Source organism: Macrobrachium rosenbergii, chromosome 42 (assembly GCF_040412425.1).
Source record: "Macrobrachium rosenbergii isolate ZJJX-2024 chromosome 42, ASM4041242v1, whole genome shotgun sequence".
In the NCBI taxonomy this organism is placed as follows: domain Eukaryota; kingdom Metazoa; phylum Arthropoda; class Malacostraca; order Decapoda; family Palaemonidae; genus Macrobrachium; species Macrobrachium rosenbergii.
The window spans coordinates 39,268,822-39,294,024 of record NC_089782.1 but is presented as its reverse complement, the minus strand read 5'-3'; the positions used below and the strand labels follow the sequence as shown (position 1 = coordinate 39,294,024).

Below are 25,203 nucleotides of genomic sequence, written 5' to 3'. Positions count from 1 at the left end.
TGACTTCTTAAATAACTCTGAATCTAAACGCTTCCTTATCTACTGATTGTAACCCTACAGCTGATCCTGACCCACACTTACTCTTTGAGGCAAAGGATTTTCTGTGTTTCAAATAATCCTCCATTTGATCTAGTGACCAACACCTATACTCGTCACATCTCTGACTGATACTACACTGAACCTTCTTACATAAAATACAAACAGAATGTCGATCATGTTTGAGGGTAGTCATCCTATGCTTGCAAGACGTGCAGGACCAATGCGCGGCAGCATCTCCAGCAGTAGAAGGCTCAGTCGTCGAAGATGTAGATGAAGTGGAAGCAGCGGCACTAGCAGACGGCGACATCATCTTGTCTGACTTATCCAATAGAGTCCAAAGCACCGATCCAAAGTTAAAACCGGGAGAGAAGTTCCAAATCCAGTCAAAGTATAAATCCAAGAGAAAAGGCGTTGAAAACAGTCCAAAATTGTAATCTGATGTCCAAATTCTTTAAATGGGGTTGGGCTAAATGACCAAAAGTTCGCCTGATGTGGGACACACCCACACAGTACGGTGAACAAATAACAATTGAGGATGTCGGCCTCTGTCGGCCGGTATTTGCAGCAGCGTTATCAACGGTACCTCAGGTAACTCATTTGACAAGATCTTTCCTGTAGCGTTAGTAACGTTGACAGTTAATTACCCACAAGGGGAAATAATTCGGGCTGGTCAGTGACAAGGGGTAATTCAGGTGTTCAGGGAGTGTATTGCAATTTTATAACATATAACACCCAAAATGGGGACATTATAACAATGGTAAAGTGAACAAAACACTAAAAGTAATAACACAAATTCAAACTTAGCAGTTAGCAAGAGTGCAGTAAAATGTCCTCACTTAACTATGTTATTACTAAGTTTAAAGAACAAATTCTACCTTGCACTGAGAAATACTCCTACTAAAGGGCGACTATTTACACTGTAGGGACAAACACAAATTCCAACTCAGAAGTCAGCAAAAGCTCAGCAAGATGTCCTCACTTAAAAAGGGCTGAAGAAAGTGTGATGAGTGACATTAGACGAGTGGGGGGAGACCCACAGGTTAACTACCTAGTTACCAAGTTTCCAAAACTGATTCAAGCTCGCAATGAGTATTACTCCTATATACTAGGACATGGGCTGTATTTCCACAGGAACAAACGTTGTCTCACTAGCCTTTTATTAAAATCACATAAGTTTCCACATACGGCAGCATATTGTGGTTTGATCTGAGCATGCTACTGATTACTGAATATTAAATTTCCTGGCACACACTGACCAAAAATAAAATAGGGTTGACAGTCAGGTAAGAATGCAGTACCCCTACCCATTGTCTATTTGCAAAAATTTAACTACATTCTCGTAGGAAAAAAAAATATGCAGTACAGTATCTGTATTCTATGAGAAAGGTATGAAGATATCACAACAGAACAGGTTTCAAAATCACTACGATGAAGTCTAACATCTAAAAGGTCCTTAAGTTCTGGTTAAACTAATATGGGCAAGTAACAATGTATTAAGCATACAGGAACATTAACTGAAAGAAAAAATTAGTTCAACTCCAAAACCTGTAAATTCAAGATGCAGCACATTCTCTTCCTTACTTATGGCATATGTAATTTCAGTAATCCACATACACATATGCAGAACTACAAAAAAGAAGTGGTCAAATTAATTTCTAGTAGCTGTATGACATAACTAGCACTACACTATTGAACACCTAAGACATTACACTGTAACAGATTATGCCAGCACCAACATTTACGCATCCACCACTTTAATCTCAGATTATATTTTCACAGATTACCATTACTGCTACTATTAGTCATAAATATTTAAAATGAATGTTGAACGAAAATCTGTTCGTAATTGTCAAATAAAGCAAATCAAATGAACAGAACCACCATTTGAAGACCATTAGAAAAAGAAAACATAAGTTTCATGAAAGAAAACAGATTATTTTATTTGTATGGGAAACTAACACAGTTATTCATTTGCTACTTGTACCAAGGTAGATACCTAAAAATAGGTTTTTTCTCACTTTATAAACTTGTACTTTGTGTTACAATTAACAGTATATTAAGGTATTATATATTAAGGTACTACATTAAGTGTCCAACAACAGTAAACTGTACTGAACTGTATATGGTTCGGTTAAATAAGACCTACCTGTATACGTCCACTAGCTGGGAACCTACTGAGTACGGACATTTACAAACTCTAACTTACTGGAAACCCCCCTTTATGTCGCTATGCCAAAACCTACCTCCATCACAAATGGAATGGATCGTCGTAAGGAATTTACAGTCACGGCACAAGCATTGTGATCCTGGTAAATATGACAAAGTGGTGAGAAACATAATACAACACTTTAAGAACTGACATTTCACTGAGCTTTCAACAGTTACCCATACTCCTCTCATTATCCAACCATTAAACTCATGGTATTTTTTAAACAATAATTTTAGAACAATAAATTTGCTAAAAAAAATTTTATAAATTAGGAGAATAATTTATGATATCAATTTTATCTCTGTAAAATCTTAAAGGCTTGAAAAATCTGAAGAGAATGAAAGTCAATATTATCTCCAATAATCTCAGACTAGAAATTTCTATCTTCACAGGATTTCCACTGCACTAAAAGCAATGCACCAAAGTGTGCAACTGATGACAACTCATCACACTGACAAACTCAGCTGCTACCTTCTTTAACATCTTAAATGAGCTGGGCATGAAGGGCCACATACTGTATCTCACACCCATTACACTTCCGTTGTTCATGCTTCTTATCCATGGTAAAGTGAACAAAACAATAAAAGCAAACACAAGTTCAAACTTCGCAGTTAGCAAGAGCACAGTATAATGTCCTCACTTAACTACCTTCTTGTTAAGTTTCAAAAACCGATTCCACCTCGTACTGAGGAATACTCTTACATAAATGGCAACTATGTTTATTTCTAAAAAAAAAAAATTAACAAATTCCAATTTAGCAGTCACTAGGCACACCGCAAGACATCCTCACTTAAAGACAACTGAGGAAAACTTGGTTGCCATGACAGCATAACAGAAGGGGAGTGGGGGAAAACCCCAACTCACTTTCATGCCACAAGTTTAGAGTACCATGCTACTGATTCCTGCTCACACTGAGATCATGGAATGTATTTCCACAAGAGCAAGCATTGTTTCTCTCATCAGCCTCATATCATAAATATAAAAGTAACCGTATTGGGCAGCATTATGTGGTTCAATTTGGGGATGCTCTTGATTGGTGAATGCTAAATTTTCCTGCATACAAAAATTATACCAACAAAGGTAGCATGTGTGCTTCCTATACCTAACTCTGACCAAAGATAAAGTGGGATTGATAGTCTGACGAGCATGCAGTACCTCCATCCATTGCCTACTTGCAAATAATTAATGACATTGTGAGCAAAAATGCTATACTGTATTCCTAAAGTATTCTATGAGAAAATTATGAATATCAGAAGAGAACAGGTTTCAAAATCCCAAAATGACATCTATTATGATCTGTTCATGTTTTAGTACATAGTTCAGAAATGTGGATAGACACTTTTTGTTTGTAACCTAAGATATAATATAATGTATAATGTATAATATATATATATATATATAATATATATATATATATATATAATATATATACATATATATGTACTGTATATATACATATATACATATACATATATATATATATATATATATATATATATACATATATATGTACTATATACATATATATATACATACATACATACATACATATATATATATATAATATATATATATATATATATATATATATATATATATACATATATATACTGTATATATATATATATATATATATATATATATATATATATATATATATATATATATATATATATATATATCTTAGATTACAAACAAAAAGTGTCTATCCACATTTTTGAACTATGCAATAAAACATAATAACATCATAACACTTCATTTTGGGATTTTGAAACCTATTCTCTTGCTTGTGATACTCACAATTTTTCTTATAATAATTTACGAATACAATACTGCATCTTTACTCCCAATGTCATTATGAATATTAATAAATGAGATCATTTACTGTTAATTAAAACACAAAATACAAGTCTTCAGTAAAAATACAAACAAAACACCCTGGTTTTAGCTAGCATCATCGATACTAGCAGTTCATGAATAAATGTAATAGTCCCCCATACAAATAATAACACGTTTTCTTTGATAAGCAAAGCTCAATTACGTTTTTTTTTCTACTAGTAGAGAGTATCCATTTATTTGCTTCTTAATTATATATTTATCCATTTATTCATTTATATATATATATATATATATATATATATATATATATATATAAATATATATGAATACTTTATATACATAATGAATAATGTTTATGAAACGAATGAATGGATACACATTTCAACTAGTACATAAAGAAAACGTAATCGAGCTTTGCGTCTCAGAGAAAACGGATTTATTATTTGGATGGGGACTATCACATTTTTTCATATGCTACTGGTATTGAAGAAGATAGTTAAAACCAGTGTTTTTTTGTATTCTCACTTACAAATTTGTATTTTGTGTTGTAATCAACAATGAATGAAGGTATTAAACTAAGTGTCTGACAACAGTAAACTGCACTGTACTGTATATGGTGCGGTTAAATAAGGTCTACATGTACACTTTCACTGGGAACCTACCGAGGGGTACAGAAACATACAAACTCCGACTTAATGGAAAATCCACTTCACACCATGAGGTCAGAAGCTATCTCCTCTATAAATAGAATGGATGGATGTAAGGAATTATGCCACTGGTCCAAGCACTCTAACCCTAAGGTCATTCAATGCTAAATGTAATGAAATGGTCTGATGATAATGTAATAGCACTTTAAAAATTTTCATTTCACTAAACTTTCAATCTTTACTTATACTCCTTTTATTAACCAATCCCTAACTTATGGTATTGTTAGAAAAAAATAATTCTGGAATATGATTGTATGATAAAATGTTTTCATGTTAGGGGAAAAATGTAATTATTTCTCTTTACAACCTTGGTGTTTATTATCTATTTACAATCTGAAGGGTGCATGAAATTTCCGGTCAACACTGAATCTCCAATACTATATTCAGAGCAATGCACCAAAGTGTGCTACATTAATGACAACTCATCACAGTATGAGCACTCTGGGGCATTGCTGCTCTCTCAAATATGTTAATGGTTTAGGCATGTTTGCCCACTCCTCAGCCAGCTTAAAACAATGCCACATCTTTTAACTTGTTTGGAAGGAAGACAGTCAGTAGCTTATGCAGCTCATACTTTTATATTTCTTATTTTTGGTGAGGAGAGGGGAAGACCATCTCTCTCGCGATTTCCTTAAAATATATGACTTTTTGGGTGGTTTCATGTCAAAGAGGGTGAATTTTCTTTATTTGATGGTGTATATATTATTGTGAGCACCATTTTTGGATATTTCTCAGCCTCCTAATTTTTTGAATCCCAACATGAGCTCAGACATGACAAAAACATAAGTATTTTCCGAACAAAACTAGGTGGAAAAGCCACTCCCATGCCTTGTAAACAAGTGGATGCATTGAATTACAATTATTTATGGATTCTACTGCATCCCTACTCTGAATCTAATATAGTACATAAGGTGTATTTTGATTGGCATGCTTGATCCAAAGGTTGGACTACAGTCATCATCTCTGCTGTATTCATTAATGACCAACCTGGTGGTTTCACTAATATATACTGTAATTCATCTCTGAATACAACAGCAGATTCCATCTTCTCATTTAGAACCATCTGTAAAGGTCTTTGTTAGGACCTTATGCTTTGCATCATCATCTACAAAAAATCGCTCTGATCTCTTATCCTGATTGTTGCTTTCATCAATATTCTTCTAGCAACACAAAATTTCTGGTATCATCCCTGGTGGAATAGACAGTGGTCTCACTTCATTAACTTCTAACACTGGACAAAAGGCTGCAACTCATCAACACACTTTGATAAGGGTAAGGCTGGAGAGAGAGAGAGAGAGAGAGAGAGAGAGAGAGAGAGAGAGAGAGAGAGAGAGAGAGAGAGAGAGAGAGAGAGAAGAAGAAGAAGAGAGAGAGAGAGAGAAGAAGAGAAGAAGAGAAGAAGAAGAAAAAAAAAAAAAAAAAAAAAAGCCCTGATGGTAAGATCATCCCACTTAAGAGGCTAAAACTCCTGTTAGCACAGAAAACTCTACTGAGGAAGAGAGGTCCATGACCTTAAGTTGGAAGACCTGGTTTAAGGCATAATGATACACTTCACCACAGGGACTGAAGCTCTTGTACCTATGAAGAATGATGAGTAAGTCCATGATCTGCTGAAAACTAGGTCTAACCAGAGAGACCAGGTCATTGACACTAATCAGAAAAGATGGTCCACTTCCTTGGTACAAGTTAGATGAGGTCTCCCAAAGGATATCAAACATCCCCAAAAGCAATCATATGAGTAAAGCCCTTCTTCTCATAGAAACTGTTGGAAAACTTAAATCCATGTAAGGCTGCAGATCTGAACTGACTGCTGGTAACTTGAAACATGCACCTACCAGGGAAGAGTTCACCAAAAGGGAAAGGGGAATAACTCTCTTGACCTCAACCAAAGGAGCTAGCAGAGCATGATACCAATCCAGCATAGGGCTAAGGAGCTACTATGGTTACCTGACAAACAGTAACAAAAACTTGGTTGATTACTCAGTGAATCAGACTGATGGCAGAAAGGCAATGATGTTCAAATTGTCCTAGAGGTACTGGAAGGTATCCTCCAGAGCAGCCCAGAATTCAGGAACAGCAAGCATAACACACTGAGTACCCTGTTCAGCTGTGAGGCGAACAGGTTGATTACTGATGTTCCCCAAAACTCAATGAAGCCTTTCAGATCAACTACAAGCATGAAATCACCTTCTCTGAAAGAATCTAACATGGAATGAGTTATGATCTAGCATGGAATATGTTATTTCTATCTTGAACACAGTCTGTAGCAGAAACCAAACTAGAGAAGTTACAGACAAATGATCAAGTGCTACTGTGCAATTCAGGAGCACATACCATGGCTTCAATTGCATGTGCACCTGGGTAAGGACTCTGAGAGTGCTTGCTAGTCACCTAGCTTTATGTGCATACTCCCTCAGACTGAGTCACAGGAGTACAAGCTGAAAGGATAAGAAGCAAGGGAGGGAGTCTGAGAAGGTAAAGGGTGAAGAACATCCCTGAAGACAAATGCGAACATCTTTGATAATCCTCTGTTCTTGTTGAGTCTCTTCTGCTGTGAAGACCGGTGAAAGTACTCCCATTGGAAAACACTAACACACAGGACATCAGGTAGCTAAACACCCACTTGTGTCCTTCACACATTCTGCTGTTCAATTTTCATGTTCATAACTGTGCTGTACAAAAAACAATAGATGCAATTAAAGATGAAACAAGCTTCAACTTGACAGTCAGTCAAAGGTACAGAGCACATTAAGATGGCGTACCTGGTTATGGCCAAAGAAAATGTACTGGCTTATGACAGATGAGTGTCGGTCTCCCTCCAATCACCCAGTTAACCACCATCTTACCAAGCTTTAACAACTATTTCCAGCTAGAAACAGTCACTGAAACTTGGTAATATGGTGGTTAATAGGTGGCATGCAGGTGAGTGGCAGGGCACTGCCCACTCACCTGTTGATAATACATCACATTTTCCTTACACATTCAGGAACTATGCAGGGCTAACTGAGGTGGGATTATGCTGATTAAAAGGCTCTGGGTTGGGAACTTAAGGACAATATCACATTGTAAATTTTCCTAGGTATACAAACCAGAGCATTTTCATGGAAGTATTCCTCAGTTCAAACTGTAATAATCCATTCAACTTCCAGTTACATGTGCTTTTTGTACCTACAGCGAGATGCTTTTTGTCCAAGAAATGCTTGGGTGACCACACAATATGTTGAGCAGCCTGTCATGTCCAAAGGAGATGAAGGTAGTTTGGCACTGCCAGACAGCTACCCTCATCACCTATGAAACTGAAAAGGTTCCCCAAAAGGCTTGGGACAAGCCAACACCCTGAAATCATGAGCTCTTTCCTAAGCTAAACAATCATCCTGCAAGAGGTCAGCTTGATCACTAATATACAGAAAAAAGGAGAGCCTGCCACTATTACCAGAGATACTCAAAAGCTGGCCTAAACTGTCTGGTTTCCCATATAGTAATGCATGGCTTGCACCCAGCACAAGAGCCTTTTTCCAGAATCCCAAGAACAAAAGTCCTGGACAGATGGAACCAAAACTCTCTCCAAAAATCTCTCATCAGAAAGTTTTCACCACAAACTCAGGGACAGAAGAGAATGAGAGACTACATTCCCTTCAAGAGTTGGACAAGATACCACAGGCCATGCAACTCACCAACAAGCTTTGCTGAGCCTAAGGCTACCAGAAAAAAAATCTTGAGGGCGAGATCTTGACCCAAGACCTCATCACAGGTCTCACACAGCACACACGTTATGCTGCGGAGGACAAGAGTTACATCCCATTCCGGAGTCCCAAGTTTTGTAGGAACTGCGAATTGTTTTGACACAGGTAAATGAGGTTGTCTGTGATCTGTTGAAAAGTAATTCCAAATGAAAAGAGACTGGTCTACAATACTATCTGCAGAAGGTGGCCCACTTTTCCTGATACAAGTTAGCTAAGAACATCCTGTGTGGCCCTGGGATTATCTGTCCCCACCAACCCCAACTCTCTCTCAAGAACTCCTTGATACCTCCAGTGTGAAGGCTGAGGGTCAGAGCTACCAGAAGAGAGTGAGCCATGGGGGAATTTCTCTCTGCACATTAACCATTACAGCTTGCAGTGTGTGGTGCCACTCAGAATTGGACCAACAAAGTTGCCAAGTTCATACTGAGAACTGTAGTGATCAATATGCAGTTGATCACTCATGAAACAGATCAGTCACTTATGCTCCCCAAGCTTAATATGCCTTTCTGGCACATGAAGATGCAGGGACCACTCTGTCCCCATTACCTGCCCTTGATAGATGAGCTGGTTTACCAGAACATTCCTCCTGCCAGGAATGTACCTGACTGACAGCTCAAAAGTGTGGTGAACCATCTGTTCATTCATTTGCATTTCAAATTGGCAGAGATAAAGGGAAGCTGTCACCCCTTGCTTGCTGACGTTTGCTCTTATGGTCGTGTTGTCATTCATCAACACCATGCATTAACTCACCACACAATCTTGGAATGTTTGTATGGCAACAGGTACTGCAGGCATTTCCAAGATAAAGGTTGTTCTCTCTCCACACACCTGAAGCAGAATAGAGTAATCCACAAATTGTGAGCTACACCCCTCCTTTGATGAGTCCAAGAACAGAGTACAGTACTGTATATACAAAGGTTACAAATTTAAACTATATACCTTGAGAAGATTCCCTTGTCCAGCCACCAAAAATGGTCCTTAATTTCCCAGCAAAAAGGCACCATTTGACAGGGAGGGTCACTTGAAGCCAACCAATGCTGCTTCAGATGCCCTTGAGACACGAGTCTCTTCATGGATAACAGGTAACTGACGATTGCCTGTCCAAGATGAGATGGTTGCTTCAGCTGTGACAGGGACTGTGCTCTCACCACTCGAATTTGGTGATGCAGGTCTGACGGAAAAATTCTTGCTGCTACTATGTCTATTAGCATGATTAAGTACTTTGCCAGCTGCTCAGGCATAAGATCCAACTTCTCCCAATTTATTGTAATTACCCAGTGTGTGATAAAAAGCCAGGGAGCAGCTTTTTTTTCTGAAGCAACTGAGTCTGTTAGGCCACCAGTACTAGCCAGTTACTGAAATAACACAGAAGACCTATCCTGTGCATGTGGGCCCAAGCACTGTTATGCAAGTTTACTGTAGCGTAATACCAAAATGCACAAAATCTGGCTTAGGTAACCTAGTAAGCACTGGTATCTTAACCATCTGTTCTGACACCTTGAATTATTCATACATAAATATGCCACAAAATCATTTGATGGCTAAAGCTTCGGGTTTTCTGATATAATACCTATGATACTTCTGCAAGTTCTGATTGAGATTAATAGGTTTATTACAGGTTTTTATGTGAATAGGTATGTGAGGACCTCATGACCTAGGTTACGAAGCTCCTTAGAAAGGTAAGAACTTGGCACCCTTGGTTAAGTTAGGGGTAATTCTAAGCCGGCTGTCCGCAGTGAGCTAGACTATGGCAATTGACGTTTTCCTATGTTATTTTACTTGCTTTACAAGAATTTAAAGTAATATTTTGTCGGCCGGCTGTAACTAAGCTGCCATTGACCTTTGAAGACTATGCGGCTTGAATTGCCTAAGGCAGGTAGGTCTAAGCCAGCATTCCGCGGCAATCCCCCACCCCTCCATAGCTAATACGGCAAAATTGTAACCAGGAAACACCCCTAAAAATACCAACATAACGTACCCTAGAGGTGTTTACTGGTTACAATTTTGCCGTTTTAGCTATTGGAGGTGGGGGGGCGGGCTTGGCGCGGAATGCTGGCTTAGACCTACCCTGTGTTAGGTAATTCAAGTTGTGTAGTCTTCAAAGGTCAATTACAGTTTAGTTACAACGGGCCGACAAAATATTACTTTATATTCTTGTAAAGCAAGTAAAATAACATAGAAAAACGCCAATTGCCACAGTCTAGCTCACCGCGGACAGCCGGCTTAGAATGACCAAGTTAGGTCACAATCTATTATCATTCTAATTCATAATGCTGTAGGTTAGGTTAGGGTGGGGGGGGGTCAAGGGGGTTTCTCCCTGCTTCCCCAGCCAGGTACGTGGTAGTTAGGTGACATCAAACCTCTGCTCATTTTAATTTACAGCCCTATGTTAGACTGGGGTATACCCTGGGCATTTTTCCCCACCCAAAACCTCAGTTTTCCCATTGTGGTCCCCCATAACCATGGGATATAGGGGTGTCCAGTATCTCTAAAACGACTCATTTGCCAAAGAAACAAATCGTCCGAAACATTCAAAGCACACACTATATCATAGGAGATATATTTTCAGGTCCAGAAAGCAATTAGGTTTGCAGTAAACCTTTACCTTTATACTTATTAATATATAGCAATTAGGTTTACAGTAAACCTTACCTTAACTTATTAATGTACAGCAATCTAAACATAGCTGGCTTAAAACAAACTATATCACATACCCTGACATAGACTACTCACCAAAAACGCCTGTCAAAACATCCCAGCACAGCCTAGGGTACAGGCTACGTCTGGTCTGTAATCGTCTTCATAGAATAGGCTACCATTTTCGAGTGAAGTTCACTTAGGCCTAGGCTGTGCTTGGCTTGGTTAATTTCCTCACTACATAGCAACAGAAAACTCTCCTGAAAAACATAAAATGCATATATACGATTACATTTAACTTCCAACAAAGATAAATAAGTGTAAAAGAACCTATAACGGGCTCTTACGGACACACCGGCGCAATCATTGTTGGAACTGAATTACGGTCAGGCGTAGCTTTCTGTAAAATCACACTCGACTGCACTACATATATACACTGAAATGCTTGTATCAATTTCCTGCTAGATCACAAAAGCATTCCTGAATTACGAGAAGGCATATAGACCTATTTCGGCCCCAAACAGAGTTACATTACTCAAAAAATTTGCTAGGCATTTCTTACCAACATCGGGAGGGTTTCCATAAGCCTCAGAAATGACGACTAGACGATACACTTATTTAATTTACGTAACATTTTCAGATTTTAACTAAACCTAGTACTTGGATTAGTTGCTATCTTATGAGCTGGAATATGTTGACTATGAAGCTAAAATAATAAGATACCATTCTAGTAACGCAACTAGGCCCCAGAGATTTTTTTTTTATTACATGGTAAAAATGTATAGCCTGAGGGAGTGGACCAATTTTCAACAAAGCAACAAAGGAGACTCTAGGTCTTCTGGCGGGGGAACTAGGGTTAACAAGCATATGGAAATGATAAAGTATGGCTGTATGCCAGCAAGGGGCCATAATCCTAGGGTAAACAGTAAAGGATACCCCTCTTCATAACAAAAAACATAGTTGCGCCCACATTATACTATTACCATAGTCTAGACAAAGTTCGGTTCAGAAACTTGTAACAAAGAAGAATTTCATTTTTTAACTTTCGATTTATTACCCATTCTCCTACCTAACGCTGATTTCCCTTGTTATTTAATGTTTCTTTCACTTACAAGATTTTTACATCAATGCCATCTTTAGTAGTTACTTTATTTTCTTTCTGCTACTTCTTTGTCTTCAGCTTTGCCCATTTCACTTATTTGCACCCTAAAAATCTCAAACCCTTGTTCAACTATCATCTAAATCATGATGTTAACTAACTTACTTAATTTCTGTTACTTTATAAAAACCATACTACCTCTCAATTAAATTTTATATTGAAAATCAGTCGGTTACTATTTTACTTTTTTAAACCCTGCCCTTTGTAATAACAAGTACCTTCCCCAACTACCAAAGTGAACGCTCATTGCTAGTCATATGTATTCTCATAATATTTTGTTAGGAGATTTTAGGGTCTCTGGAGTAAAAAGTGGATCTTAAATTGGAGAGGATCATGAGAAGATATTTATATCTTTGACTTCAGCAGATTACTTACTGCGTAACAAACTTTTGAGATGATCTTGTGAACTGAAATTCATTTTCTTCCAGTGGAAGAGTTCCGTACGGAACAAATCCTCTCAAATGCTCTCATTGTCCGTAGATCATAAAGGTCACCTGCATTAGGTTTTGGAGAATTGCTTCCTTTGCCCATTGTTGGTCCTATACATTTTTCTGCAATATAACACAGCCTATTCAGTTTTCCTACGTGGTTTAGAGGTACACTTCATGTGTGATTCATTTGAAAACATTTACACTTTCACTAAGGCAAAATTGGCCATCGTAGAGGAAACGGATCATAAACAAAAAGAGAGGCGTGTCGTTTTTATTGTTTCACAAAGTGTAAACCATTAATTGAAAATCCTTTCACTGCGTTATTATTCTATCGTATATTTTTCATTGTAATACGTATCATTCTACAACCTAAAGAACTCCATAATTCTAATTTTGTCACCTAAAGTTCGTCTTTGATGAGCTTCGTCAGTTGCTCGTAATCGCAGCCTCTGCCTTGCTCGGTCTTGACTAATCTGTTGGAATCGACTCCTATGCTGTCGAAAGCTGCTTTGCACTTGGCGATGTACTTGTCGTAGGACTCGGGAGCTCGGGCGAAGAAGAAGGCGAAGTCTGAGTGATAGCCGTAGTTATAGTCCATGCAGGAATACATGCAGGCGTAGTTGTTGTAGTCGGTGTCGAGGATTACGAGGGGCGCTGGGAAGGCTGTTGCGGAGAAAGAATGACAATTGATAAGTAAGTGTTAGATGGTGTAGTATCTTTTCTGGAAAGCCATTGATTTCATTAGCATTTATTATTCCATCTTAGTGACTGACAAAAGCAGAAATGAGGGCGTGAAACTCACAGTTTTCGAGGTTGATCATGAGATGAGGGTCTCCGAGGGGCATGGGCGTGAGGACGCCCTTTCTCTTGAGCTGACTCCCTTCTGCGGTTATGCCAGCAGTCTTGACGTTGAAACCTTTACCGTCTGAGGGGGAGAAGAGATATATACAATAAAGTATATACTAGTAGGAGTAAAATACACGGTGATTTTATGAATAGTTTTTAACAACCAATGCACCTTTTAGAACATGAAAAGAACTTAAAATAACTTACTATAGTCATACTGGATCCGGACACATTTTTTCAGCAGCTGATACGGGTTCGTTGAAATTGCTTGTTGATACCAAACTCCTCCGAACTACAAGGACAAAAATGAAATAGAAAACTCGGATAAAGTTGAAAATTCTCACTGTATCGAACTTTAACTGTTGCATGACCTTTGGATGATTTTTACATTTTTATCCTTATGTTTTCCGGAAATGAGGCAATACTAAAAATCTTCAGATTCACTAGACAATTAATGAACAAAATCACACTTACGCTTGAATGTCTCGGCAGTTGTTCTTGCCAAAGCCTTTGCTCGTCAACCGCGGGACATTTGCCTTTGATGACGAAATCGGGGACTTCGTCAGCAACCACGGCTGCGACAGCCACCACCAGCAGGAGAATCTTTGAGAGCATCTTGCACCGAAGAGATCAACGCAGAAGCCGCCTGCTTCTTTTTATACCTGTAGGAGGCTGGAAGCAATCGGTTGTCAGAGAGGAATATGAAAATCAGATTCTTCTTGATATCTCTCCATAGGCAGTTAGCTGCAGCGTGGACATCACCTCGAAGTTTTCATCGCTTCTTTATAATTATTTTCATAGATGCGTAATGGATATGCAGACACTAGTACGATGATTAGGGAGAAAATATAAGAAAGCACTATTAGTAGGCTTAGTTGCAGCATCTGGCATTTGGAAAACTTGAACCTGCTTGATGACGAGAGTGACATTTTTCATCAAATGTTCATCTCTCTTGATTTGAGACACAGGAACTCTATCATGGGTTAATAACTTTATCTACACAATGATAGACACAGTGGCAGGAGTGATACCTGTAAAAGGTCAATGAGAAAACTTACTAAAATGTCAATAAAACATACAATATGAAAGCACAACGCACCTCATTAGACTCCGCCCTCAAAAGCAAACCCGTTTTGAGTCATAAAAGAGGCAAGTATACGTCCCGCAAGCACAGTGTGCTGAATCCCACAGTCACATCGAAGATGCTGCGCTTTATCGTCTTGCTTTCTGCCATCGTAGGCTGTGTCGTCTGCGAGGACACTCCTGACATTCCAGATTTCTTGGAGAAAGGGAACTGCGCCAAAGTAGGAATCTTCCCGAAATTCGATTTGAGACGGGTAAGAAATTTCATGATTTAAAAAACTGTTCTATGAGTACGATGATTACGTAGAGTGAACTGTGAATAGTTTTCGAATATAGGAGAAACCTAGGTTAGTACTTGCTAAGGAGAAATTCAGTGGATTTGTCAATGAAAGTTTGGGAGAATACTTAAAGACATATTTGATTTTAAATGCCCATTCAGGAATTATTCATGTTCCTAAATTTAAAGCATTACTTGTGGTTCAGCAGCTGGAAAGTGCATTGTTTTAATTCTTTGCTAAATTGATAGGAATTTTTGAGAAATTGATCTTTCTCTGGGCTATCTGTATATGACGGATATAAAAAACTCACGAACAACTTTAATTTCAGTATAGCGGACGCTGGTACCAGACGGAAATCATCAAGAACGCCTACCAGCCATATACCAAATGCATCAACTCCTTCTACGATTACTCGGAGCCCATGTTCGGATTCAACGTCAGGACGGCAGGACTGAGCCCTGAGGGAGAACACAAGAAACTGGAGGGAAAAATCTACCCGACCAAAAACTTCCCTGCAAGCCACATGTTGATTGATTTCCCCACAGGTGAGATGCGATTGCCTTTATCCTTGTTTTAGCACATGAAAATAAATATTTTGACAACTGTGAGCAGTTAATTACGGTATGAGTTTCAGCAACTTACTTTGTATGAGCTAACGTGGCCTTTATTTCTCTCTCGCAGTCATGGGGTGGCCTTATGAAGTGGTCGACACCGATTACGACACCTACTCCTGCGCCTACTCCTGCGTCGACTGGAACGCCTACAAGACGGAGTTCGCCTTCGTCTTCTCGAGGACTCCTGAGAACAATGGACCTGCAACTGCCAAGTGCAAGGCGATCTTCAACAAGCACGGAGTCGACTTCTCGAAATTCCTCACAGTCCCCCACACCGATGATTGCGTTTACAGAGCCTAGAAGAAGCTTCAAGCAAATGGCGCTTTAAAAGATAATGTTCTTCACCCTATAATGCCATCAATTATGAAAGCTCTTAGGGCTAATTTATATATATTGTTTCCTATGTATATCAAATAAAAGTATTTCGTATATTCATTGTATTAATATCCAGGCGTTAAAGACAGAAAGAGACGTATTAAAATCCTGCCGCTGTTCAGTCAAACGATTTATAACAGCAGTGAGATTCTGAGTAAACAAACTGATTATCAACTGTTGCGAAGGGTTAAAATATTTCATCCCGTCTGACAGAACTGGGAACAGAATGCAAGAAACTCCAAAATCATAAAAGAGTAAAATGTGCTTGGAAATGTTTCACTACATGTGTTTATAATCCTTTTTAAGTTGAGCATGCGTGCTTATGAAAAGTCTGCTTCACTGAATCACTGTCTATATATCTACTAAATCAGACGACGAACGTGTTTAGAATACCACGCTTAAGGCAAGGCCCATATTGGTAACAGGTCTGTTTAAGAATTTTTAAGTGATACTAGATTAGACCCAAGAGGATTTTCTAAGAATGAAGTCCATGATTGATTAATTGTGGGTTACCTGGAGTCCATGAAAAAATATAGAAAACCAGCAGATTACTTTTGGAATTTATCTAATTAAAAGCTGCGATTTTGTTTATTTTCCTGCATTAATTCAGTCTCATCCAGATTATGTAAGTTAAAGATAGATCCATCTGCTTCGTTTTCAGTCTGGGAATACCATTCTGTGGAAAGTTCTTTCTTAAGCCAATGGCATTGTTCAACTGATGTACGAGAATAATAATAATAATAATAATAATAATAATAATAATAATAATAATAATAATAATAATAATAATAATAATAATAATAATAATAATAATAACTTTTATTTCAATAGGAAACGCTAAAGTGTTTGTTTGGTTTCCACAACTAGGAAATAACTTTTTAAAACCTTAGAAAAAAGTTGCTAAAGATTAAAAAAAAATTCTTTATTTACTTTGGCAGCTCTGATTCAACTTTCTTTAATATCAGTTCCTTTTTATCTGTAAAATTGTTTGCTCCCCAGTGGGTCATTACAAGACAATGAAAGCAATTTCATGTATAAATCCTGGTTTAAAGATGAGCAAAAAGCATAAAATATTACTTATTCATGCTGAGAATTCTCCTTGAATGAAAGTTTACAAACCTTTCTTTAATAAATAATCTTTGACTGTTATTCTCAAGGCAATTAAAATGCTTTTTGGGACTACTTGAGAATCCATTCAAGATTGACAGAAGCAATAAACGATTTTTTTAAAAATCTTTAGCAACTTTTTTTTCCTAAAGTTTCAAAAAGTCATTTTCTAGTTGTGGAAATCAAACAATTACTTCAGAGTTTTCCTATTCAAATAAAAATGGCATAATAATAATAATAATAATAATAATAATAATAATAATAATAATAATAATAATAATAATAATAATAATAATAATAATAATAATAATAATTATTATTATTATTATTATTATTATTATTATTATTATTATTATTATTATTATTATTATTATTATTAAACCATTCTCGTAATCAACTGTGCAATGTCATTGGCTTAAGAATGTACTTTCCACAGAATGGAAGAGAAAGCATCAACTCAGAGTAAGCAAAAAAGGAAAAACACAACAACACGCGCCCACACACACACACACACACACACACACACACATACACACACACACACACACACACACACACACACATATATATATATATATATATATATATATATATATATATATATATATATATATATATATATACATATATATTTTACTTTTTACTGATCACATTTATTTTTCTTTTATCAGTGACCTATATAGATGCCAGATGTTGTATTAACTATGAACTTTGCGATTGTAAAAAATACTTTTAGTTGGAAAAATAAAACATATATTCGATAGATAGATAGATAGATAGAATTTTGATTAACAAAACGACTTATTCTGAAAAGGGAAGAACCTGAAGATTTCAGATACTGCATAGTAAATGCGAATAAATTCACTTTCGTTTTATTTGTATGTAGGCAAAAAGAAAAGAAAGAATGAAAGAATAAAAAAATAAAGTAAACCAAGTGTCGCCAAACTTTTGAGTGTGCCAGGAAGTCTATGGTAGACGTTGCTGTTGGATATTTGTTACACGACTCCAATGGCCTGGGATGAGTAAGAGGCGATAATCTTCAGACGCTATTTCGTGACATATCTGGAGATTAAAGACATCGCGTCATGAAGGAGCAAGATCTGCGGAATCGATACTAAATCCCCGAGGCAAGAACGGCCAGTGATTACGAGCGGTTTATTGGGATCATTATCATTCCTTGACGCCATATTACGACAGTGCCAGGCTGATACTCAGTATCTGAGAGCCGAAAGCCTGTTGTCTTTTGCTCTTGTCGTAGCTAGTTTGCACCGATGCAGGGAAAGGTAGAGATACACACCTTTAAAAAAAAGGAGAAAGAGATTGCACCAGGAAAATGGTTTCCAAAACTCTGTATCCACGTGATTATTTTTAGTCCTTCTTTCCTGCTGCAGAAACTGATCTTGGGAGAAGCACATAAACCGGTTTTTTTTCTGAGCCCACTCATTTGCCTCCGGATCACGGATGCGAGAAGAAGAGACGGGGATTGTTTACGTTTTCCTGATCGCTTCTCGAAGTAACCCGAGAAAATGTCATTTAACCTAATGAAATCTATGACAGTCCCATGACTCGGCAGTTAAAGGATGATTGCGGCAGTGAAGTCTGGGACATATTCAGCCGATAACTGATGATGGGAAATATATTTAAATATTCGCATGTCTGGGTATACAAGAAAAGAAGGTCATTGAGGGCGTTTACTCTGCAAAGTAGGCGCTGTGCGTTTGAACGATGTACAGTTACGATCTCGCCTATTATTTATTCTTATTTTTTACCTGTCTGCATTCCATGTTTGATATCCACCGTCATCTAAAGGATAACAGCGAAGGATATCAATGTTTTCTTATGTTAGAATATGAAAGAAGTCGAAAGCTGCGGCTTCTTAACATAACTTTTTTATGTTTATCCATATATGTCTTTATTGCCTTCCCCACCTCCTGCCTCGGAATGCCTGGCTATTTGTTTGTCTGTTTGTTTGTCTGTTTGTCTGTAAGAGGGGCTGGTCTGTCCGGATCTCTTGGTGTAGTGACTATGACACTCAACTCTCCTCGTAGTTGGCAGTTTTTAAGATAAATTTCCTTTCCAACTCATCGTACCTTTGACGGTCCAGGTTGCGAGTACTTGGGGATTAGGTCGATTGTTGCTGGTAAATGCTGTTGATGAGAGAGGAAAAAGTCAAAATATTTATCAAATACTTCAGTCTCTCTCTCTCTCTCTCTCTCTCTCTCTCTCTCTCTCTCTCTCTCTCTCTCTCTCTCTCAGTTTTGAAGATAAATTTCCTTTAGGTCAATTGTTGCTGGTAAACCTTTGATGAGTCAGGAAAAGTCAAAATATTTATCAAGTCTCAGTTTTTAAGATAAATTTCCTTTCCAACTGTTCGTACCTTTGACGGTCAAAGGTTGCGAGTACTTGGGGATTAGACCGATTGATTGCTGTTGATGAGAGAGGAAAAGTCAAAATATTTATCAATTCTCTCTCTCTCTCTCTCTCTCTCTCTCTCTCTCTCTCTCTCTCTCTCTCTCTCTCTCAGTTTTTAAGATAAATTTCCTTTCAAAGACCGATTGTTGCTGGTCGATTGTTGCTGTAAATGCTGTTGATGAGAGAGAAAAAGTCAAAATATTTATCAAATACATCAGTCTCTCTCTCTCTCTCTCTCTCTCTCTCTCTCTCTCTCTCTCTCTCTCAGTTTTTAAGATAAATCTCTCTCCAACTCTCTCTCCTTCGGTCCAGGTTTTAGATAATTTTGCTGGTAAATGCTGTTGATGAGAGAGAGGAAAAGTCAAAATATTTTCAAACAGTTTTTAAGATAAATTTCTTTCATCGTACCTTTGACGGTCCAGGTTGCGAGTGCTGGGGATTAGGTCGATTGTTGCTGTTGTAAATGTGGTTGATGAGAGAGTAAAAGTCAAAATATTTATCAAATACTTCAGTCTCTCTCTCTCTCTCTCTCTCTCTCTCTCTCTCTCTCTCTCTCTCTCTCTCTCTCTCAGTTTTTAAGATAAATTTCCTTTCCAACTCATCGTACCTTTGACGGTCCAGGTTGCGAGTACTAGGGATTAGACCGATTGTTGCTGGTAAATGTGGTTGATGAGAGAGGAAAAAGTCAAAATATTTATCAAGAACCGTGTCTTCTCTCTGGATTATAGAATTTTCCATAGACAATATTTCTTTATTAAAATTAATTTTCGTTGTCGGAGGCTGCCATAGAAATCTTTCTCCTTAACGAATTAGGTTGCTTGTGCGCCATCTCATGTAATGACAGTATGTCGTAGAAATCTGGCAGGCTGCCACTGCAAAGTGCGTCGTTTTCTACCATCAGGTTTAACAATACTCAGCTTGCTAGGATTTTTATCTTGGCTACAACTAAAATGTGGAATAGTTTGCCTAGTGTAATTGTGGAATGCCCTGATCTCCTAATTTTTAAGCGATGAGCAAATTCATCCCTCTTTCTCCTGACATCTCGCGAATATCAGGTCTACCTGTTTTATCTTCTTTTCCCTCAGATTTATTTATCTATTACCTTTTCCTATAATATGTCTCTCTTTGCAGACTGATTTCCCTCTGTCCGTAAAAGTTTTCAGTTGAAGATTCAAAGAAAGAAAAGACAAGAAAGAATATAGTGGCCTCAGTAGCGAACAAATACTGTTAACAGAATGTTAGGATTACCGCATTGATGATAATTGCGAACCGCGCACCTGTGGCCGCACTAGATTCGTTTACCAGATTGCCGCATGCTTGATTACAAGGCTTCATAAGTCGGATAACAGACAGCCAGGTTATCTGATAACAACAACACGGGGAGGATAGAACCATGAAATTCTTCCTCTTTATTCAGTTCTTTTAATTTAAAAAAAAAATTAAAATACTGGGAGTAATTTTGATGAGTAACACGACAAAAGATGATACTTCTAGGAGTGGTATCACTTGCGCTCAGGCGTGGGTTGAAGATCTGATATGGACGAATTATAGGCTGTTGAGGGCAAGATGGGAATTTATCAGGGGGAGGGAATAGGCTAAGAAGTAAAGTACGTCTTACAGAAAGGACAAACTCATCTGCATTGATGAGAAACTACAGCTCATGCGCAATACTTATCGTTTGTCCTTACTCGCGTTCCAGGTCCCTTGTAATAGGAAAACTCTCCTTGTCCATCCATATTCTCAATTCCTCATTGATGTTTGCATGGATGCAATGTTTGATATCACTCCTCGACATGATGCCCATGATGCATTTTGAGCTCATTGCACGTATGACGTGAAGCTAGCTCTTTGTGCCTAGACAGGTTTTCGCTCTTCAGAAGCAGGCTGCTTTTATTGTGTTTTTGGCCTGCCTCATGGCAACAAAGGCTTTTGCTCCTTTGAACTTCTCCCACATCATCGGGTTTATCACGTTCTCCATATTCGAAAGCAGAGAGTCGAACAGGAAAGCATTCAATTTCACCTGGCTTTTAGACCAGAATAATTTTTTTCTTTTGCAAGTGCTCAGGCCAATGGGACGAGTAAAACATTCACTTTTTCTTGCCGAGAAAAATACAGAAAAGGAAATAAATGAAGACGGATGAGTATAATTACAAAAGAAGCGACTGGCCAGTCATGATAGTCAAAGGGATAAAAGAGTATTGAACAGAACCCGAATTCCCACTGGTAAAAGGAAAGTGACAGGTCGTGCGTACCGCAGTTCAAGGGAGATGTTACTTCAAGAGTTCTCTCCTGAGACCGCACTATAACTCGGTCCACGAAGAATTTGGGAATTATGATAAGATTCTTTCTCATATCACTGATGGCTATGTCATCGAGGAAGATTTTATTCACGCTGGTGAAAATGACAGCGGAAGACCGACCGAAAATGCCACATATAAAACCAGCAATATTAATGTCATGTATCTTGTGCATTTCTCCATAGATTATCTGTCATGGTTTGATGCCGTTCAGTATGGAAAAATAATGACTAAAAACCTCTATACGTTAATGGAAATACCTTCGAAAGACAGTTGCTAGTTATCACTAGCATTTTTGTCTGCTTCGGATGATTTTCTGACTAAAAAATGACAAAGGTAAGCAAATGTGCTCACGCCTTATATAACCAGATTCTTAACACCATACTCATCGAGTATCATGAACAGAAGAGAGTCATCTCTGGGATGTCAGCCAAACTCGAGACAGCTTATAATTACAGACACCAGATAATCAGAGTTCTGGGAAGGTGGAAGAAAAAATAAACGAAAGTAAAATAGACATATTTGAAAGTGAAATGGTGACGGATGTTGTCTCAAGGCCGCTCATTAGCTAGAGTACTAAAGGAATCCAGTCTCTGCTCTACAGCAGTCCCATCCCAATTAACGATAAGGAACTTAGGACACTTCAAATGTAAGTATATATTTACACTCATAGAGCATTCACATTCAATGCTCGACAGAAAAGAAATTTAAGATTTTCTCCCAAATGGAAATTTAGAATTAAATAAATTCACAGTAATGCCCATGCACCCCTCAACCCACCGTGTGAAATAAAAAATAATTTCTTTAATCAGGGAGAGATAACAAACTTGCAGTAGTAGAGGCACAAAACTAGTGCCAGAAAGTTTCAAAATAACGATAACTTCTCCAGAGGAGTGAGTTATTTTTAAATTTCGGAATATTTGGAATTAATTTCGGACATAAACAATTGCCTCCTCAACCTGCAAAAAAAAAAAAAAAAACTCGTTTAGCTCTAAAAAGAGGTTCCCTGGAAAAGTGACACAGCCCAACACTGCCTTGAGTATAAATCCACCCCGGAGATAAACAGTTATAGGGGCCAGAGAATTTTTAGTGATTTGATATTAATCTCAGACTCAAAATAGATACAGGCAGTATCTGCATACTGGGCGAAAGCTAGAATATGTTAGAAGACATCTCTCCAGCTATATATTGATATCAAACGTATGTCAGGTACCTAAACAGAGGCAATGTATACAAATGAATAAATTATGTTTGCATGAATCTCTATACAGGCGCTTGTAATTTTCTTTGAAAGAAATGCAGTTTTCTGCAAAAGTTCGTAACCAGTTCACCCTTTTCCCCAAATATTTATTAAGTATACTTCGTGCCTGATTCATTTTTAGACATTTACACTTTCAAAAAGGTAAAATGGAACGTCATTGAGGAACTGGTTCACAAACAAGAAGAAGAGCTATATTTATTTTTATTGTTTCACAACAATTCAAACCATTCATTGAAAGTCCTTTCACTGCGTTATTGTTCTATCGTATATTTTTCATTGTGATACGCATCATTCTACAATCTTAGGAACGTCATAGTTTTACTTTGTCACCTAAAGTTCGTCTTTGATGAGCTTCGTCAGTTGCTCGTAATCGCAGCCTCTGCCCTGCTCGGTCTTGACTAATCTGTTTGAATCGACTCCTATGCTGTCGAAGGCTGCTTTGCACTTGGCGATGTACTTGTCGTAGGACTCGGGAGCTCGGGCGAAGAAGAAGGCGAAGTCTGAGTGATAGCCGTAGTTATAATCCATGCAGGAGTACATGCAGGCGTAGTTGTTGTAGTCGGTGTCGAGGATTACGAGGGGCGCTGGGAAGGCTGTTGAAGAAAAAGAATGACAATTGATAAGTAAGCGTTCGATGGCGTAGTTATCTTTTCTGGAAATCCATTGATTTCAGTAGCATTTATTATTCCATCTTAGTGACTGACAAAAGCAGAGACGGGGGCGTGAAACTCACAGTTTTCGAGGTTGATCATGAGATGAGGGTCTCCGAGGGGCATGGGCGTGAGGACGCCCTTCCTCTTGAGCTGGTTCCCCTCTGCGGTTATGCCAGCAGTCTTGACGTCGAAGCCTTTACCGTCTAAGGGGAGGAATATAACATAAGTTACATGCTAGCAGGAGCTAGGGCGGGTCATAATAGGTCATATATATATATATATATATATATATATATATATATATATATATATATATATATATATATATATATATATATATAACAGAAGAGTATATCACACTTCATAACACGAAAAGAACTTGAAATAATAAATGCCTGACTTACTGTATTCATATTGGATCCGGACACACTTCTTCAGCAGCTGATATGGGTTCGTTGAGATAGCTTGTTGATACCAGACTCCTCCGAACTGTGAAATAAATAAGTAGATAAATAAATAGCTTAATGAGACGAATTTCATAATCGTCACCATGTCTAAGCTCACGAGTCGAACGAGCTTTGATTTAAATTTGCATGAGACAAAACTAAATCTTGAAAGTCACACTTACGGTTGAATGTCTTGGCAGCTGTTGTTCCCACAGGCTTTGCTCGTCAACCGCGGGGCATTTGCCTTTGATGACAAAATCGGGGACTTCGTCAGCAACCACGGCTGCGACCACCACCACCAGCAGGAGAATCTTTGAGAACATCTTGCACCGAAGAGATCAACGACGACGCTGTGTTTGTAGAGGCCGCCTGCTTCCTTTATACCTGAGGGAGGCTGGAAGCAATTGGTTGTCAGCGAGGAATATGAAAATCAGATTCTTCTTGACTTCTCTCCACAGGCAGTGAATTGGAGCGTGGACATCGACTCGAATTTTAGCGCTTCTTCTTCGGAATTAGCATAAAATCTAAATTATGAGTATGTGGACACTTGTAGGATGATACATGAGAAAATATAAGAAGGAAGCATTATTAGCAGGCTTACTTACGGCGTCTGGCAGCTGGAAAATCTGGCCCTGCTTGCTGAGAAAAGTGACATTTTTCACTAGATGTTCTTCTCTCTCGGTTCGGGACAGTGGAATATTATCAAGCCCTAATGACATTATCTACGTGACAATGGGCATGGTATAAGCAGTAATACCGATAAAAACACGTTGAGAAAATTTTCTTCGGCGCCAATAAAACATAAATATGAAAGCACAACGCACCTTAACAGACTCCGCCCTCTAAAGCAAACCTGTAAGACGTCATCGAGCACTATAAAAGAAGCAAGCACGACTCCTTCAAGCACAGGCTGCTGTTCTCCACAAGCACATCGAAGATGCTGCGTTTTATCTTCCTGTTTTCTGTCATCGTAGGCTGTGTCGTCTGCGAGGACACTCCCGATATTCCCGATTTCTTGGAGAAAGGGGACTGCGCCAAAGTAGGAGTCTTCCCGAAATTCGATTTGA

At 38.1% G+C, this 25,203-nt stretch overlaps 4 protein-coding genes and 1 long non-coding RNA gene across 12 annotated transcripts in view; 2 read left to right on the top strand and 3 right to left on the bottom strand.

Annotated features, from left to right (window-relative positions):
* LOC136828315 (uncharacterized) overlaps positions 1 to 12,033 on the bottom strand; it is a 45,447-nt gene extending 33,414 nt beyond the window's left edge. The window contains exons 1-3 of one of the 8 annotated variants that reach the window (XR_010849997.1): positions 11,737 to 12,033; positions 11,271 to 11,434; positions 2,186 to 2,345 (exon numbers count right to left, since the gene is read on the bottom strand). This is a non-coding gene — a long non-coding RNA (uncharacterized lncRNA). The remainder of the gene's footprint in view (positions 1 to 2,185; positions 2,346 to 11,270; positions 11,435 to 11,736) is intronic. The other 7 variants (XR_010849996.1, XR_010849993.1, XR_010849998.1 and 4 more) reach the window with 7 other exon arrangements.
* A 988-nt stretch (positions 12,034 to 13,021) lies between these two features.
* On the bottom strand, positions 13,022 to 14,255 carry LOC136828314 (crustacyanin-C1 subunit-like). Its single transcript, XM_067086186.1, has 4 exons — positions 14,085 to 14,255; positions 13,818 to 13,902; positions 13,567 to 13,689; positions 13,022 to 13,427 (listed from the first exon to the last, which is right to left on the bottom strand). Exons 1-4 carry the CDS (start codon positions 14,223 to 14,225, stop codon positions 13,165 to 13,167), a joined length of 612 nt encoding a protein of 203 aa, XP_066942287.1. The 5' UTR covers positions 14,226 to 14,255; the 3' UTR covers positions 13,022 to 13,164.
* Positions 14,256 to 14,380: 125 nt separating this feature from the next.
* On the top strand, positions 14,381 to 16,016 carry LOC136828313 (crustacyanin-A2 subunit-like). Its single transcript, XM_067086185.1, has 3 exons — positions 14,381 to 14,947; positions 15,300 to 15,516; positions 15,653 to 16,016. Exons 1-3 carry the CDS (start codon positions 14,693 to 14,695, stop codon positions 15,883 to 15,885), a joined length of 705 nt encoding a protein of 234 aa, XP_066942286.1. The 5' UTR covers positions 14,381 to 14,692; the 3' UTR covers positions 15,886 to 16,016.
* Positions 16,017 to 23,220: 7,204 nt separating this feature from the next.
* Positions 23,221 to 24,498, bottom strand: LOC136828308 (crustacyanin-C1 subunit-like). The gene is made up of 4 exons (XM_067086179.1): positions 24,319 to 24,498; positions 24,095 to 24,179; positions 23,771 to 23,893; positions 23,221 to 23,630 (listed from the first exon to the last, which is right to left on the bottom strand). Exons 1-4 carry the CDS (start codon positions 24,457 to 24,459, stop codon positions 23,368 to 23,370), a joined length of 612 nt encoding a protein of 203 aa, XP_066942280.1. The 5' UTR covers positions 24,460 to 24,498; the 3' UTR covers positions 23,221 to 23,367.
* Positions 24,499 to 25,023: 525 nt separating this feature from the next.
* LOC136828309 (crustacyanin-A2 subunit-like) overlaps positions 25,024 to 25,203 on the top strand; it is a 1,273-nt gene continuing 1,093 nt past the window's right edge. Inside the window, exon 1 of the mRNA XM_067086180.1 lies at positions 25,024 to 25,203. This exon is cut by the window's right edge and continues 5 nt beyond it. Coding sequence (XP_066942281.1) covers positions 25,074 to 25,203 — 130 coding nt within the window. The 5' untranslated portion in view covers positions 25,024 to 25,073.

Coding starts and splice junctions, on each gene's coding strand:
- LOC136828314 (XM_067086186.1), bottom strand. CDS start 14,225: ATGCTCTCAAAGATTCTCCTGCTGGTGGTGGCTGTCGCAGCCGTGGTT. Junction 13,903..14,084: donor AACTGCCGAGACATTCAAGC/GTAAGTGTGATT, acceptor TTGTCCTTGTAG/TTCGGAGGAGTTTGGTATCA. Junction 13,690..13,817: donor CCGGATCCAGTATGACTATA/GTAAGTTATTTT, acceptor TCTCCCCCTCAG/ACGGTAAAGGTTTCAACGTC.
- LOC136828313 (XM_067086185.1), top strand. CDS start 14,693: ATGAAAGCACAACGCACCTCATTAGACTCCGCCCTCAAAAGCAAACCC. Junction 14,948..15,299: donor CGAAATTCGATTTGAGACGG/GTAAGAAATTTC, acceptor CTTTAATTTCAG/TATAGCGGACGCTGGTACCA. Junction 15,517..15,652: donor GTTGATTGATTTCCCCACAG/GTGAGATGCGAT, acceptor TCTCTCTCGCAG/TCATGGGGTGGCCTTATGAA.
- LOC136828308 (XM_067086179.1), bottom strand. CDS start 24,459: ATGTTCTCAAAGATTCTCCTGCTGGTGGTGGTGGTCGCAGCCGTGGTT. Junction 24,180..24,318: donor AGCTGCCAAGACATTCAACC/GTAAGTGTGACT, acceptor TTTATTTCACAG/TTCGGAGGAGTCTGGTATCA. Junction 23,894..24,094: donor CCGGATCCAATATGAATACA/GTAAGTCAGGCA, acceptor TCCTCCCCTTAG/ACGGTAAAGGCTTCGACGTC.